We start from the raw sequence: 17999 nt of genomic DNA, 5'->3' as shown, positions 1-17999 counted from the left end.
GGAAGGGGGAACTGCTTGGATGGAAGCGTATATTGGCCGGCCGTGAAAACGTTGGATGATATACACTTGTGTAAATAAGCCCCAATGACATGATATCTTTATTATGGTTAATATGATTGCGACGATACCAAAAATTATATATAAAATTTTATATTTTTTTATTAGGGATTTCCACTTTTGCACAATAAAAGCTTTTTCTTTTTTTTGCATCGCTGTATTCAAAGTCCCATTAACTTCTTTATTTTTTTTAATTTTCCCATCAATAGAGTTCTCGATTTATGTGTGACGAGCTGCAGTTTTCATTGGTACCATATTTGGGGTACATAGAGCTTTTTTTGAACACGTTTATTGCATTGTTTTGGAAGGCAAAACGAACATAATAAGCCCCTTGGCTCTGTTTTTTTTATTTTTTATCCTGCACAGCAAAAACTATTAAAAAAAAGTGTTGTGTTTATTGTACTGGTCGTCACAGATAAAATGACACCAAATAGGGTGGATATCCTGAGGGTATAGGTCATCAGTGGTATTTTTGCCTGGAAACCCCCTTTGGGCATTATAGATAGATTAGGCAAGAGCCTCTGTCCACAGATCCCGGACACATTGGTGCAGCATCCGGAACCATTCGGTCCCATCATAGGACGGATCTGTTCCCTGCAGGGATTTTGTTTTCTTGCTCCCATGATGCAAGAGGACAATAGAACCCCCTACACACACGTATAGGTATAGCCTGTGATTTAGCCATTACCACTGCAGGTTAATAGGTGATGCAAGTCACTGAGATGCTTATCTTGTTCTTTGCATGTCTCTCTTGTAAGCAGGGATCTCTTCATGTTTTCCCCACTAATATGCTCTTATTTTACAGGTCTGTTGCTGTGAAGTTAATGTATCGAGATGAAGTTCATACTGGGGATTTTAGCGGTTCTCGTATTTTCCTTATGGTTGGATGGAGTGCATTCTAAAGAGAAGTCCTCAAAGAAAGGAAAGGGGAAAAAGAAGCAATACCTCTGCCCATCGTATGTCACCTTTTATTCTCTTATTAAGTAGCTAAAGCTTTAATGTGTAAAAGTAAAAAGAGTAAACCAAAATACATTAATGGTCAAAATAATCAAGCACTGACTGAAAATGAAAGTTTTATATGTCTGATTGTAACATTGTTATATGTAAGTGATTACATTGTCAGAGTAAGGGGAATTTAGTGCAGAAAACTGAACACCTTTGGTTACGCTAAATGGTAATCGTAACCTCTTCCCCCTCCCGCCTGGACATGCATTCACCTATCCTAGGTCCGTTTTCCACAATCTGTATTAAACATAACTAACTGACCATTCCCTTGAGGTTTTTATACACCTGGCACAAAGACTGTAGATTGTCCACATGGAGAATCTGCAACATTTACAGTACAGGCTGCATGGATCAAGTTTTAACCCTTTCCACTCCACTGTCTGACGTCTGAAGACATTATGATTTAAGGCTGTACAGCTCTGATGTTGGAAGATGTCCGTCGGGGTTCTCTTACTGTATATTTCCAGCCTCTCTGCTGTCGGAGCCTATCCAATGTGTCACCTCATGCAGTACTGGTTTTAGCCAGCAGATGGCGCCGTTGTATAATGGCAGAAAAAGAGTAAGCCCCCTAGGAAAACCTGGATACAAATTGGATTGGAAAGGGTTAAGAAATCTCCACATGGTGCACAAAATGTGGTGCGGATTTCACATCCGCAGCCTGTTAATTTAGGCTGCAGATTCTTCTTGTGGATTTCACCTCTTCAAATGAGGAGGTGAAATTTAGATGCAGGTTTTCAGGTGGTTCCACGCTACAGTCTACAGCAAGTTTTGCCACGTGTTAATGTAGTCTTATTCTTCAATTCCAGCAGATTACTCCATTGTTCTGCTGTAACTGTTACAACTTCCACGTGCACTGGGCTAACCCGTCCCTGTTGCACAGCAGCATCCAGTGCCGATGCTGTGCCAAGATCAGAATAAATGGGCAGGCATGAAAGATGTGTAATTAAACATTTTTTTAAAATGCCTTTTGCAGTACAGCACTATTTTTTCCTACTGTTGTACTGAACAAAGCCTGAGAGAGCGTATTGATTGTGGTGGAACGGTCCTTTCTTGCTGCACAGCTCGGGCTTGTCCTGCAACAATGCAGCGCTGTGCGTTCCCTGGGATTGAGCCGACTCTATAGAACCAGTCATGTTTGCTTTATACAAGAAACCTGCTGTGCATGAAGAAATTACCTGCAGGTGACTATCCTTCCATGGATCAGTGGCTTGGCAAGGTTTCTGAAGCATGCAAATCTAATTAGAGCTTAGGAAACTAATTGGCTAGGAACTCAGTCTCCTTAAATATGACAATTGTGCTTGAATGTATTTCCAGTTCATGCCTACAGATTCTGCGAAGATGAAGACTTTCTACATTTAGGAGTATTAGAAGCTCATTTGATTTTTGGAAAAATATATAATATATATTAAGTTTCATTGTAGGGTCTTGGAGCAGAAACGTGTGAACAGAACCTGGACGGCTGGTTTGGCTCCGTCGGATTACATGTGTATGGATATATTCTCTTGAAGCATTGCTTAGGGGGGGAATACTTCCATACGTATGGCGTTTGATGGTGCGCCAACTTGTTCTGCCCGCTGTATTAGCTTTTTAGAACTGTATTATGTCTTTATTCAAAGTCTTACGGTTTTGGCCCCAAAAAGTTCAGTTGCTTTGTATACACATATAAGATGTTACCATTTATGATTTGGTGATTAAATCGTGAATTTGGAGCATATGGGTTGGGGTAAGTCTCACTAAGTGCTTCCTGCGTGGCTGTGTTGCGGCAGCATTGTGGCCTAGAACTTCAACGTTGTTGCAGGTCCACGCAGCTTGCTGTTGGGTGTTGACTAGCCATTGATTGCCAATGACTCCACAGATTGCCTAAGGACTCCTTCACACTAGCGAGGGCAATATCGTACCCTGATTCACGGCCCGATATCGCACTTGCCAACATGGGAAACCCCCAGGGATGTGAGGCGTTTTCATGTGAAAACGGACTCTAATCACTGTGGGGATGAAGGCAATCCCCACCGCGGCTGTCGCAGCCGTGGCAGAGGTTTGCGGAGGTCTCCCATTGCTTTCGATGGGGTCGGCGCTGCTGCCACCAGCCCCATTGAATACAATGGGCAATATCCTCATATTTCCGTTCCATCCGTCTGTCACGTCCAGAATGCAGAACGTTACCTGGACTGTATCATCGGAGCCAACTACTTAGAAGTTTGCACTCCCCAACAAACAGTTGACTGGTGGGAAAGTTGCAGTTGGGCAAGGGAGATTTAGTGTTACGTGGCAGCTATCCACATGAACGTCCATCCGTGTAATAGTACGTGGCCATCTCCTAATTCACTTTACGGGCTGAAGGGATCTGATAATGATTTAGGACTGCAGAGAGGAAATTAAATTTGACGCCATCTTCCTCCAACTAGTCAGCAGATATAAGCTGTTATTACCTGGGTCCGCCGCTGCCCCATCGTTCGTATACGGTGTATCAGCGTGTGTTTCTGCTGATGGAGCCGCAGGTCAGAATCCCCTCCACTTCCCGGACTTCAGAAAGAGCAAATACAGGAAGAGTCCTAGTTTAGCAAATAGCTGTGTGTTTAGTAATCTAATATCTAAGTGTAAGTTTTACAAAGGTGCACAAATTAGTCTGTTATAAGAGTTTAGGTGATTAACCGTTTCATGACCAGAGGAGCTTTAAGCCCTCACAACCTGAGCGAATTATCACCTTCTAGAATGCTGCCCTCTTAGAATACATAGAGGACATGCTGCAGATTATCCTCAGCGGGAAATCCTGCAGCAAAATCCACAGCGTTTGATTGTGACTTGAAGTCAACTGTGGATCTGCACTGCTCTCCTCTCACCTCCCAATACTGCACACTGCTGTACCCCGAGCACAGCTCACACCGGCGACTGCTACTGTCTGACTGCTGGCGTCCATGTGATGCCACTGTAGGTGGCGGTGTGCACTGTGGTGTGGGGTACAGCAACATTCGGTATTGGGAGCAGCACAGGCTGAAGTCCCCTTCGGGTTGGCAGATGATTTCGAGTCAAAATCCGTGCCAATTTAAAGGTGTGTGTTACTTTTTCTCTTTTTCCTGTTTCTTTTGTCTACTCCAAAATGTTTTTTGTTTTTTTTTTCACGACACAGGAGACTTTCTTTAGTGTTTAAAATTGTGGTAGATATTAGTTTTGAAAGTCGTCTTCATTTATTTTTGGGGGGAAATATAAAAATTGATAAAACACGGTTCTTTCTCATTTCTGATGCTTTGCTTTAGTTCTTTAATATTTACCCCTAAATTGAATCTTCTAATTTTTCAGTATATATTGATGTCAAATATTTGCACATTGTGCGATAATTCTAAAGGTAAAAATCCTGGTTCAGCTTTAAATGTAGCTCCCTGGAGAATAATCATCCAAGTATAGATATTGTTTTAGTAAGGCCTCATGTCCACGGGCAAATTATGAATTTAAATCCGCAGCGTTTTTCCTGCACGTGGAACCGCGCCCCATAGGGATGCATTAGACACCCGCAGGTAGTTAAATACCTGCGGATGTCATTTATCCCTGCAGGCGCAGGTTCCGCGTGCAGGAAAAAATCCGGACATGCTCCATTTAGGTGCGGGTCTCCCGAGGGGACGGCTCCCGCAGGCTTCTATTGGAGCCTATGGAAGCCGTCCGGATCCGTGGGAGACCCGCACCAGAATTTAACTCACCTGCTCCGGACGGTACGGGTCTTCCCTTCTTCGCGGCCGAATCTTCTTTCTTCGGCCCGGTGGATGTGCCCGGCGCATGCGCGCGGCACCCAGTTGGCGTGCCGAGCACATCCGCCGGGCCGGAGAAAGAAGATCCGGCCTCGACGGAGAGAAGATAAGGCTGCGAAGGAGGGAAGATGCGGGAGCATGCGGAGAGGTGAGTAATTCTTATTTTCAGCCCTCATGTCCGCGGGGCAGGAGGGACCCGCTACGGATTCTCCATGGAGAATCCGTAGCAGACCTGATTTTCCCCGTGGACATGAGGCGTGCAAAAGCAGATGGGGTTGGAGTAGAACAAACAGAAATTGGTGGCTGGGGGTAATTATAGTATATTCTGCTTGCCAGGAACATATTAATGCTAGAGTACCAGATGCAAATGCAGAATGCATCCGTGTCATGCAGGATGTCTAGAATTGATGTACGTGGATTTGGAGGGATGTGCAGGGGGGAGTTTTGCTTAGTTTTTTTAATTTTTATCTTCCTTTTTTTTTTCTTTTCCTGTGGGGCCACAAGTTGTCAGGAAACATTGTCTGAGTTCCCTGCTGTCTGCACATACAGATCACTGACAGGCAGTGATCTAATGTTAAGAGTCCATCACATTACTGTTAGGCCAGCTGCAGACGACCGCGTCGGATTCCAGATGCGAGATCCTGCACCAGAATCTGACCCTGTGCCCGCCCGGTAACCCCATGTACCTGTCAGTTCTCTGCTTTTTCTGTGCCAAGTATAGTCCAGACAGCAAGCCGTCGCACATGCGTAGTATAGATTTTCCTGCGCCGTCGCTAGGCGAAGACACGGGTCTGGCTACCTTTCTGCAATGTTAGTTGCAAAAGGGCCGCAGGTCGGACGGCTTCCATTGACTTGGATTTTTTTTCTTAAATTATTTATTTATTTATTTATTTTCCTCCTTCCCTCCACGAGCAGAAAATATGCCTGTATGCAGGATTCCTTGATCAGCACCCGCGCAGAAGAATGATACATGGTAATATGCGTCCATTGAAAGGCATGAATTATTGCAGCTTCGCTCAAACGTGTAGATAGGATTTGCGAGCGGAATAAAAAAATTACAGCATACTCTATTTTATTACGGATTTTGTGCAGGCAGCCTTGACTGAAGTCAATGAATGTGAGTGTCTGTCGCCCATACACAATTAACATTGCATATGAGTGGCGGAAGTGATCGCACCTTCAAAGGAAAATAAATAGACCTCCTGTCCATGGGTGATTCTTCCCTGCGTTTCCCGCGGTGATAATCCGGCCGCGGGAAACGCAGTGAACGCTTTCCACAGACTTACTATGGAAAGCGGAGCTCTGCTGTCCACTCATGGGTCTTAAATTGCAGCATGCTGCGATTAGACACGATTCTCCGCAGTGATCCTAGCTGTCAGATAGGCTTAGCGCGGAAAACCATCAGCTCTCCCCTGCTCCCCAGTGGCGGCTGCCGTGGACAGGAGCCCATAGAAAAGCCGGAGTGCCGGCTGGAGGCGACAGAGAGCTCTTTCCTCTGCACAGATGATACGCTGTGATTGCATTCATCTTCACGGAAAACACGCACATCCATGATTTTCCATAATTACTTTTTGCAGATCTTCCGCTGCAGAAATCCGCATGCAGCATCTGACCTGTTGGTGTGAGTCTGGCCTTACCAGTGATCTGTATTCACAGGCATGCAGCGAGGATGTACATTAGGTCTTCTCTGTATGCCTCTGTTAGAGTATCCATATTGAACCAAAGACTCTAAAGCCGGCTGCACACAAACGGATTTTTGCTGTAAAATCCGTGCTGGGCGTCTGCACAGAGGATCCACAGCAAGTGCCTTTCAAAATATGCTATGTACTTTCACTTTTTCCTTCACAATCGTGGAAACTAATTGCAGCATGCTCTATTTTGCTGAGGACTCTGTGTGGAAGGCCTCCGTTGAAGTCAATGGAAGCCGTCCTGCCTGCAGCCCATCCGCAATTGACATTGTGGATAGGCTGCCAGTACCCACATCATCGCCTAGCGACGGCACGGGAAAAACGAACGTGTACTGCACATGACCACCGGTGAGTGTCCACGGTCATCTGCCGTACAGGAAGAGAAGGTACACGGGCTCCCACGTGCGGAATCCGGATTGTTTGTGTGCAGGCGGCCCAAGGGTTTTGTAGCCTTATCAATTAAGTATGCGGTGCACTGGAGAAGAACGTTGACACAACGCAGAAGTGGTAGTCACAGCCCAGAGCCCTTCTGAACTAAACCTTCCCGTTTTTTTTTTATTCTTAACTGTAAAAGAGAAGTGACAATAACCAATGAGTGTCTGACAACACCGATAACTATCCTATCACTGACTGACATGTATAACACTTGGTCAGCGAATCATCTTAAAGGATAATGTATGATGTATACATTACATGAGCCAGCGACTGTCTATAACCATACCCGTATATAGTAATGCCTTAACCCTGAAGATGGCCTCAGACAGGTCATATGCAGTTCTGTCTAGAGGCTGATCCTATTTTTGATTGATTTCACAAGTCTCAGTAAAATTGCAATAATACAAAGAAATGTATAAAACGATGTAGATGGATTACTTTTACACCTCCGAGGCCCCTTCTACAGAGGGAATCCGTGTGACAACATTACTAATGTTACTAGTTTTCCTGGCAACCACCCAAATGCGGGCGTTGTTGAACTTATTGGGCGACATTACTATTTGTGCACCCAGCTTCATTATTTATTATCCGTTTATCCATTATCTTGTTTGGACACTGTGCTGTCCATGGATATCTATGTATTTCTTACTTGCTGAGTCATAGAATCATAGAATGGTAGAGTTGGAAGGGACCTCCAGGGTCATCAGGTCCAACCCCCTGCTCAGTGCAGGATTCACTGAATCATCCCAGACAGATGTCTGTCCAGCCTTAGTTTGAACATTTCCATTGAAGGAGAACTCTCCACCTCCCGTGGTAACCTGTTCCACTCATTGATCACCCTCACTGTAAGAAAGTGTTTTCTAATATCTAATTTGTGTCTTCTCCCTATGACCTGCTATAATCTCACGCTATCCCTATGATGTAAGGGTATGTCATTTTGCGGGAAGTACCCCGCTCCCATGACGTACCCTTGCGGGAAGGGATTAACACACATTCAGTGCATATTGCATGCTCTAGTATCCAAAAGATGGTAGTATGAGAACATGAGGACAGCACAGAAATGTTAAGGCCATTTAAGGAGAAAGGCAAGAAACAGCTTCCTTTGTGAATTTTTGAATAAATGGACAAAACCAGTGCTGGCTGCTTAGTTCTGGGTAAATCTGTGCACATTCTTGGTTTGTTTCACCCATATAGTTCTACCTCTCAGGCTCCAAAATTGAAAAATCTTCCGTGACCAGTGAATACCTCCTTTCACATGTTAATAGATATGATTCCTCTATGACCAAATGTTTCCCATAAGGCCTCCCTCACACAGGCGTTTTTGTACAGCGTTTAGTGCTGCCTAAACGCTGTACGACGCTTCCATTCATTTCAATGGGGCTGCTCACACAAGTGTCAAAACGCAGCGTCTTCAAGAGCAATGCATGTTCTATCTTTGGCTGTTTTCAGCCCTGCGTCGCCCATTAAATGGGCATCAGTTTTAGCTCTGCTGACAACGTGCCACAACTTGGTACCACGTTTTAGACCGCTCTAAACACTTGCACTAGGAACTCTACCTAAAGAAAAAACAATACTCGCCTAGCTGGCTGGGTCCCTGACGCTACTTTCCGGAGCACCAGGCAGGCTTCCGGGCACTTGTCATCACCAACAGAACATCTTTTGCTAGTGAGCCCGCCTCAAGTAAGAGATTGCTCTGATTGGCTGAGCCAGCGATTGATGAACCAATCAGAGCCAGCGCTCAATGAACCAATCACAGCCATTCATAGAATGGCTGTGATTAATGCATCCAGCGCTGGCTGTGATTAGATGAGCCTGCGAGCTAAGCCAATCGGAGCAATCTGTTGCTGGAGGCGGGGTCTTAAAACCCTGATGGCGATGACAAGTGCCCGGAAGTGTAGTGGCCTGGAAATAGGCACTACATTGCACTGAAGACAATTGAAGTAGTCTGTGTGGGAATCTGCAGAAAATGGAGCATGCTTTTCATTATTTTACGGATGCTAATGCATCCCTATAGGCGGCTTGATTTGTGGATCTCCCGTGTGGGTGCCCCTAGGGGGTGGCCTAAGACCCAATGTCAATGGGACACACAGATTTTTCATGTGGATATCTGCAGTGGATTCACTGCGGGTCGTCTTTAAAAGGATTTTTTTATTGCTTGCAGGAGATCACGGATTGTGTTTTTGTTTTTTTTCCCTGCGTGGATGTAAGAAAAAATACTCATCCCTACCTACCATCCTTTTCCCCACCTCCCTAATTGCTTTTAACCTTCAAATCCGCAGTGAATCCCAAATGTATGACAGACCCCCTTCATAACGGTTGTGATGTACATTTTATGTGTCATATGTACATTTTTATAGACTGTAGTGCGTTAATGTGATCTTTTTTTTCCTCTACTTTATACAGCCAGCAATCTGCAGAAGATCTTGCAAGAGTTCCTGCGAACTCCACTAGCAACATATTAAACAGACTGCTGGTCAGCTATGACCCAAGAATAAGGCCAAACTTCAAAGGTTTGTTGCATATGTTCTAAAATGGGATGTATGGGGAATTTATGTTGCAAATGTGAAAACAAGGGGATACAGCGGCACTCACCAACCATATAGGGGGACCCTTCCAAATGAAGTTTGGCTTGACAAAGACCCGTATATTGTAGGGTCGCTATTTTTATGGCTATGAGGTATATATAATTGATGCTTATGCATTAACATTTTGAAGCACCTAATCTGCTGCCTGATCCTGCTTTCTTTTCCTGGGGAATTTATGTTGTCGGTCCTCTTGTGGGCAGGGAATGATGTGAGTGATGGTAATCTCTGTACAGCTCCACAAAATCTCAGAGGTGAGGGAAAAAACAAAGACATTATTCACAGAAAAAGCCAAAAATACAATACCTGAAGGTCTGCAAAGCAGACACGGTCGCCATAGGCATGATCGCCATAAGGCAGGCACAATCGCCGTAGGGCAGGCGCAATGGCGTAAGCCCTGGAGATATGCAGTCAGCCAGACAATGTGGAGGAGCAGCTTGTTCTTGGCAGGCTAATATGCAGTCACCCACTCAACCCAGCCCAGATTGGGGAGGAGTGACTGCATATACGAATAGCCTGCACATGTGAACGATACCAAAGATGTCAGCCACAGATGGATGGTGACCCACCATACAGGATATCAACCCTGGCTGATATAACAGCGGGTTGCCCTGTATCTCTAAAGTGGGCCACACTGGCTGACATCTTGGGCTCCCCCACCAACTAGCAAACTACATACAAAAGTACTAATGCATACTAATAAAATGCGGGTGTTGGTACTGCATTTTGGCCAAAACGCATATGCTGACGGGCCGCGACGAGGCCACACCGCTTCCGTCAGTACCTACGCTAACACACAATAAATTACATAAAATCACAGCGGTGAGGGAAAAAACAAAGACATTATTCACAGAAAAAGCCAAAAATACAATACCTGAAGGTCTGCAAAGCAGACACGGTCGCCATAGGCACGATCGCCATAAGGCAGGCACAATCGCCATCAGCACAATCGCCGTAAGCCCTGGAGATATGCAGTCAGCTGGCATCTTTGGTATCGTTCACATGTGCAGGCTATTAGTATATGCAGTCACTCCTCCCCAATCTGGGCTGGGTTGAGTGGGTGACTGCATATTAGCTTGCCAAGAACAAGCTGCTCCTCCACTTTATTGTCTGGCTGACTGCATATCTCCAGGGCTTACGGCCATTGCGCCTGCCCTACGGCGATTGTGCCTGCCTTATGTCGATCGTGCCTATGGCGACCGTGTCTGCTTAGCAGACCTTCAGGTATTGTATTTTTGGCTTTTTCTGTGAATACTGTACAGCTCCACAGAGTAAATTGGCGCTATATAAGCAGTAAAATATATAAAGTACTGGGTTATTACAAATGATCTTCCCAATTTGAAACAGTCACGACTCAAGTTTAATGATGTTCCGATACATAAATTTGATGCCAATGAAAACAGAAACTCTAAGGCCTAATGCATACGGCCGTGACGGGCTCCGCAAGCGGGATACCGCAGCGGAGTCCGTCACGCCCCCCCCGCCCCCCAAAGACCCTATACTTACATCTGGATCCGCTGTGCAGCTCCCGCATGGCACGCCGGCAGTGTTTCATGACGCGGTGGGCGGGGAAGCGTTTTCACGCTATCTTCCGCTGTGCTACAGCGGAAGTATAGCGTGACGGAGGGCTTCCATTGACTGCAATGGAAGCCGTCCGCGCATATTCCTTCGGCAAATAGGACGTACCGCAGGTAATTTCACACTGCGGAATTCCACGGTGGAATTACGCAGTGTGAGCATTAAGCTATTCGGTTCAGTAGAACCTAATAGCTGCGGGGGCAATGCCGTGGATTTCCGCCATGTAAAACGCGGCAGAAATTCGGCCGTGGGAACCAGCCCTAAAGGTTGTATTGCACAAGATCAAAATGTTTTCCACATCATAGTGTATTTTTGCTGAAAGCTGTATTCACAAAACACGCTTCAGAGCTGAAATCTCTCTCCATTTATGTCTGTTTGGCATGGTGATTTATATTCTGGGAAGAACTAGATACTGTACAGTGTCTGATGTAGGAGGACTCGCGGTACTTCTGTATCATCGAAGCTCAATGAGCTGTTAACTGCATAGTTATCTCTGATACTCATGAGCGGCCATGTCTAGTTAGCGACACGCCGGCAGCGAACAGCTAGGATTATTTCTATGGAGATGCCCTAAACAAAATCAGTTGTTGAAAGAATGCCTGTTGTAGTCCTAGATCAGGGACTGCTAACTGGGCTGTCTGCTTGTAGCATGGTCAGCTGCTGAAATCCATATTTCTGCGGAGTCCTATAAAGCTGGAGCTTATCCAACAGCTCTCCTATCTAGCTAATGGATGACGCTCTGAACCATGTCTAGGGAAGGATCACCAATTTAAAGAACTACAGTCAGGCCTCATGTTGACGGGTGGGTCGGATTCTGCATGCGGGAGCCCACAGCGAATCCAACCCTGCCTGTGACCGGGGACCTGGCATACCTATCCGGGTCATCTTTATTTATTTTTTTTGTACCGTGGATGTGTGGGGAAGACCAGCTGGCGGACATGTGCAATACAGGTTTTTTTTTTAACCCTTGTATTCCCGTTGGAATCTGCAACTGGAAACTGCGGACAGGCTGCGGATCGGACGTCTTCCATTGACGTCAATAGAAGCCATCCGCACTAAAATGGAGCACTCTGCGATTTGTTTTCCGCATGCGGAATCCGGAAAACAAATCTGCATATTTGAATTGAGGTGCAGACGCCCATGCTGCCCTATAGGTGGCTTGAATTGCGGATCTTTGCGCGGATTCCGCAACTCAAATCTGCCCATGGACATTGAGCCTTGCTTTCATGATTTCCCTCCCCTCTCACGGACGTTGTATTTGCAGCTACTCGCATACCCCTCTATTACAAAGTAATACATGGACAACACGGTGAGACATTGTATCATCTGCTGCCCAGCACATCCCCAGAGATGGCGGCATGGAGATGTGAGACCCTTGACATCAGGAGCAGGGGGTGGATCACCATGTACGTGGTATACGGTACATCACACAAGCTGGAAGTAACCACCAGCTGAATGCTTATGCCACTACATCTGGCCCTGGCTTACAGAGGCTGTAGTAAGTACGAACTCATGCAGCAGTTAAACTACCTGCACAGAAGCTTTAAAATTGGAAAACCCCGTTAACTATGAAAGAGTTCAATAAGACAATTAAGGGACAGATACTGTTTTACTTTTCTTAAAGGGGTTGTACCAGAACTGACTCTTCATCTATCCATAGGATAGGTGATTAAAGTCTAATCAGTGGAGGCTCAGTGGTGATACCAAAAACTGGGGTCCCATGTTCCCCTCTCCTCCTCGCTGCAGGCTCGCTGTACCCACCTGAAGTGATGTGGAGATTGTATGGAGTGTCTGTCATATCTGCACGCCACCTCTCCATTCAGTTCAATGGGGCTGAAGGAAATAGCTGAGTATAATCATACCACGCTTGTGCGATCGTGACTTCATTCAATCTACTCCTCACTGCGGGGAGTGCAGTAAGCTTGTAGTGATGGAGAGGAGAATACTGGATCCCCGTTCTCAGGATCAGTGGGGTTCTCAGCATTGAGACCTCCATAGATTAAACTCTTATCACCTATCCTTGGAATAGGGAACGAATGTCCATTCTAGTAAACCCCTTGAATGCTGTTGTGGGTAATTAAACGCTGACGAGTGTTTCCCATGCAGACAGCCCTTTACAAGGGGCTCTCTGAAGCAGGACCCCCAGATGTTTGCTTTTTTGAATTGTTATTGTGGAAGCTGGACATTAATTAAACTCCACTTCAGAGTTCTGGTAGACCCTCCTCTCCCCCTTACATCACCTCTTAGTTGGCTTAGGGCCCTTTTACATTGAACTATCACTCAAAAGATTGTTTAAGCGAACGATGCTGGTTTAATGTAAACGCGCCCAACGATTGGATGATGATTTGTTCGTTTCATACAAGCATATAAATCATTGTTGGCTGATTTGCTCATCCTTTGATCGGTCAGTCGTTCTCATTCACACTAGTACAGCCAAATGAATGATACTGTTAAACATAAATAAACAAGTCATTTTTGGGTCTAAACTGACTGCTCAAGCCAACTGTGGCATCGTTTGTTCAGGCGAACGATAAGCGTTCCATTCAAAAGCCACGCCTCTTTTTCGCCCGAGCGACGCGATTTTGGAGTACTTCCGTACTCGGGCGAAAAGATTCGGGGGGCGCCGTGGGTGAGTGGGGGGTTGCAGCGGGGAGTGGGGGGAGAGGGAGAGAGAGAGGGCTCCCCCCTGTTCCCCGCTGCTACCCCCGCTCCGCCACGCCTCCCCCCGCCCCCGAATCTTTTCACCCGAGTACGGAAGTACTCGAAAATCGCGCTGCTCGATCGAGTGATTACTCGAAACGAGTATATTCGCTCATCTCTAAAAAGCACCCTTACGTTAGACTAATATTGTGCTCTTAAATATTGGCGCGGTTCGGTTCCCCCTCTCTCAATAAATAGAGCACCTTTTTTTTTGTGTGTGTAAATCTGGTGCATTTAGCTTAGTAAATTTTCCTCCAGTGGTTCTCATCCCCAGTCCTCCAAATTCCCTCAACAGGTCATGATTTAAGGATATCCCAGAGAGGTAACATCAATGGCAATGAATGATACACTGACAGCAATTCTATCCATATAATCCTTTGGTCACATGCACACCTGGGTACGTTATGTACACAGCTGTAATATCATGGTACCTACTTTTGTGTATAGTTAGGAAAAAAGGGGATAGTTTATACAAATCTAGACCAAGGCTACATTCATTGACGGGCAGGCTCGTGAAACATACCCTAAACATGTCAACGGTTAAATTTGCCTGACACTGGCCACGAAAGGGTCCTCTTGGCCTGAGGGCTGGCTTACATATATATGGAAGCCATCCGCACCACTGGTGCTGAAACCCTAAGCTGATACACTGTTCCATACCTTTTTTAAAGGTGTATACACACACATTTTATTTATTTATATAATTTTTTTTTTGTGTGTATACACCTTTAAAAAAAAGTATGGAACAGTGTATCAGCTTAGGGCAGTGATGGCGAACCTTTTAGAGACCGAGTGCCCAAACTGCAACCTAAAACCCACTTATTTATCGCAAAGTGCCAATACGTCAGGGGGGCGGGGCTTATCACGACGTATGATTTTACCCTCGTCGTTCTAAAAAGGACAGGGCCGCTTCAAAATAGACAGCGTGCAGATTTTGACTGCTTTTTGGATGCGGAAATACTGCAGAATGTCCTCAGGGGAAATTTCTGTGGAAAATTCTGCAGCATTTCCGCATCCAAAAAGTAGTCAAAATCTGCACGCTGTCTATTTTGAAGCGGCCCTGCCCATGTCCGCCACATGTAAACATTCCCCACCACACAGCAGCCCCAGCGGTAATAGTGACACCCCCCCCAGCAGCCCCAGCGGTAATAGTGACCCCCACCGCACAGCGGCCCTTAGCGGTAATAGTGACCCCCCCCAGAGTGATAATAGTGACCCCCCCCACCACACAGCAGCCTTAGCGGTAATAGTGACCCCCACCCCCAGCGGTAATAGTGACACCCCCCAGCACCCCCAGCGATAGTAGTGACCCCCACCCAGCAGTAATAGTGACCCCCACGCTGCAGCAATAATAGTGACCCCCACCCCACAGCGGCTCCAGCGGTGATAGTGACCCCCACCCCACAGCGGCCCTAGCAGTAATCGTGTCCCCCACCCCACAGCGATAATAGTGACCCCCCCAGCGGCCCCCAGTGTATTAGGGACACCCCCCAGTGGCCCCCAGTGTATTAGGGACACCCCCCAGCGGCCCCCCAGTGCATTAGAGACGCCCCCCAGTGCAGTAGTGACACCCCCCCCAGCGGCCCCCCACTGCATTAGGGACACCCCCCAGCGGCCCCCCCGTGCATTAGTGACACCCTCCCAGCGGCCCCCCCCCCCCCGTGCATTAGTGACACCCTCCCAGCGGCCCCCCAGTGCATTAGTGACACCCTCCCAGCGGCCCCCCCCCCCGTGCATTAGTGACACCCCACAGTGCCCCTCCCGAGACCCACATACTTACCTTCTCCTCCTCCTCCCCCTCCTCCTCCTCCTCCTCCTGGAAGCTCAGCTCCTCTTCTGGTCAGCGATGGTCCCGGCATGCATATTAACTTTTTCTTCCCCACTTCTGCCTCAATAGGTAATTCCCAGCAACCTGATTGGTTGTTTGGTGAATCAGCCAAACCAAGCAACCAATCAGGTTGCTGGGAATTGCTGATTGCTGCAGAAGTGGGGAAGAAAGTGTTAATATGCTCCCGGCACACATTCTGACACACACGCTGCTGGACACCGCCCCCTCCCGGCGGAACCAAGTAGTAGGAGATGTCGGGGCAGGGGGGAGGGGGATTCCAGCTGCAGACTGAAGTCAGTGTGTGCCGGGATCAGCGCGGCTAGCAGTGCCGTTTGTGAATGCCGGCAGGGGAGTCGCGGCCCCTGCTGGTATTCACAAGTGGTGAGCGGCCGATGTGGCGCGTGCCAGCAGGGAAGGCTCTGCGTGCCGCCTCTGGCACGCGTGTCATAGGTTCGCCACCACTGGCTTAGGGTATTCCATACCACTCTAACCAGTAAGAATATTATACTGCGCAGTGGTTTTTCTTTTTTTTTTATAACAGGACCTTATAGGTGATGGATGCCACTGGAATATATATCCTGGCAGAAACGTTAAACAGATACTATAAGCATGATGTGAACAGACCCTTACAGTTGCTATTGACCGACCCGTTACGGCAATATTGCATGCAGCTTCTTGCTACATTGGAAGGATTTAGGTGGCAGATGCTCGTGATAAACGGTAACTGACCCAATAAAGACAATCTGTGATGTACTTCCTATCGTAGCATTCCAAGTACGAGAAATGTTGCTGCAGGTGGACCGTTGTCCTAGAATTGTGTCTAGTCAATGATGCACAGGTGGAAAACATTATAGAAGCCTTTGAATACCTAAGTGTAGTATTTGCCTCTTTTCTTCCTTTTATATATGTATTATTACAGCGCTGCGGAATATGTTGGCGCTATATAAATAAGGATTTCTACGTAATCTAGAGAAAATATCCAATGTATTAATAGTGAACATTTTTCTAAAAAACCATACTCCATTGATGCAAAAATATTTGGAAGAGTTAAAGGCTATGGACACCTTTTTCTGGAGAACTATTAATTTTCCCACTTAAAGGTATGTATTTTGGGTCTGACAAACCTTTTTGCAATGGGGTTTAATTACAAATTTTGCGTGGTCTTCTGCGGCTTCTACAGATCATTGTATACAGAAACTGCAGACTGAGTGTGAATAGGAGATCCATAGGCTGGACTGACAGCTTAATTTCCCTTTGCTCTCTTAAGGTGCTTTTACATGGAACGATTATTGTTCGTATCGTTTAGTGTAAATGTATGCACCGCCAAATTAGAAGTCATTTGCTTCTCATTCGTCATTCAGTTTCTGCATGCAGAAAACTGAATGATGTATCGTTCTGTTTAAACAGTCGGTCACTTATGAACGACGGCCTGCTTACTGTGAATGGAGAGGGACGGGGTGGAATGATCCCCGGGACCACTCTGCCTTCATTCACTGAGCGATGCTCGATTCTGTATAAAAGTATAGGAGCGATTATTGCAGGCACGGTCTGTTGGGCATCTGTTGCCCGACAAATTGTCCTGTGTAAAGCACCCTTGGTTCATACATGTTCTTATACGCTTTAACAAAGATAAACATTGTTGTGGTCAATTAGCTGATAAAAAGTGCAAGAGAGAAGAGCTAAGGATTGAAAACCAAGTGGTCAGTCCAACCTTCCCTGTGTGCCGGAACACATGCACCTGTGTAATCAATGGAGGGAACACCACCCTCCCAGCCAGAGTTCTGCAGACCCAATCACTGTGCTCATCAGTGGGGGTCGTAGGGATCAGAAGAGGCCGTCAATGTTTAAAGAGGTTTTCCAGGACTTACAAAAAATGGCTAAAGGAAGGGAATGGCATAATATAACAATGCAGTACTCGCCAGTTAGATGTCTCCTTATTTGCATGCAGCTACCGCAGTCCCCCTTGTATTGGTCCCAGTCATGCACTGTTCGTCTACATGACCGCTTCAATCATTTTAACGTCTCGGATGATGAATTTTCTGACCACTATTGCTGACTCGTTAGGGCATATGGCTATCGGGTGGGATGACCATCCTAGATTGAAGTACCGCAGCTGGAGGACTTGGCACAAGTCAGCTCTACATGGTTAAAGAATGATTTCTGTGGATTCCCCGTAATACTACATATTGGTAAAAGTGTGAGCACTGGCCGCTTTCCCTGGCAATGGCTGTCGTTTGCCCGGGAGTCCTGCTGCCTGACTTCATTGGTGAATGGTGGGACAACCCCAGTAGACTGATTCCTCTAGAAATCTACTGTTGGAAAGGAACTTTTTGCTAATTTCCGCAGAATTCCATTAATATTTCTCTCCCGCATTGCCGGCAATCAC

The 17999-nt window shown here is 46.4% G+C and overlaps 1 protein-coding gene across 2 annotated transcripts in view; it reads left to right on the top strand.

Annotated features, from left to right (window-relative positions):
• Positions 1 to 17999, top strand: part of GLRB (glycine receptor beta) — a 76593-nt gene that overhangs the window by 17855 nt on the left and 40739 nt on the right. For both annotated transcript variants that reach the window (XM_066574680.1, XM_066574681.1), the window contains exons 2-3: positions 863 to 1013; positions 9329 to 9435. In XM_066574680.1, the coding sequence (XP_066430777.1) occupies positions 892 to 1013; positions 9329 to 9435 (229 nt within the window). In that variant the 5' untranslated portion in view covers positions 863 to 891. The remainder of the gene's footprint in view (positions 1 to 862; positions 1014 to 9328; positions 9436 to 17999) is intronic.

This window comes from Eleutherodactylus coqui, chromosome 7, assembly GCF_035609145.1.
Source record: "Eleutherodactylus coqui strain aEleCoq1 chromosome 7, aEleCoq1.hap1, whole genome shotgun sequence".
NCBI classification, from domain to species: domain Eukaryota; kingdom Metazoa; phylum Chordata; class Amphibia; order Anura; family Eleutherodactylidae; genus Eleutherodactylus; species Eleutherodactylus coqui.
Note: the sequence above shows the minus strand (reverse complement) of the source record. Positions and strands in the feature narration are given on the sequence as shown.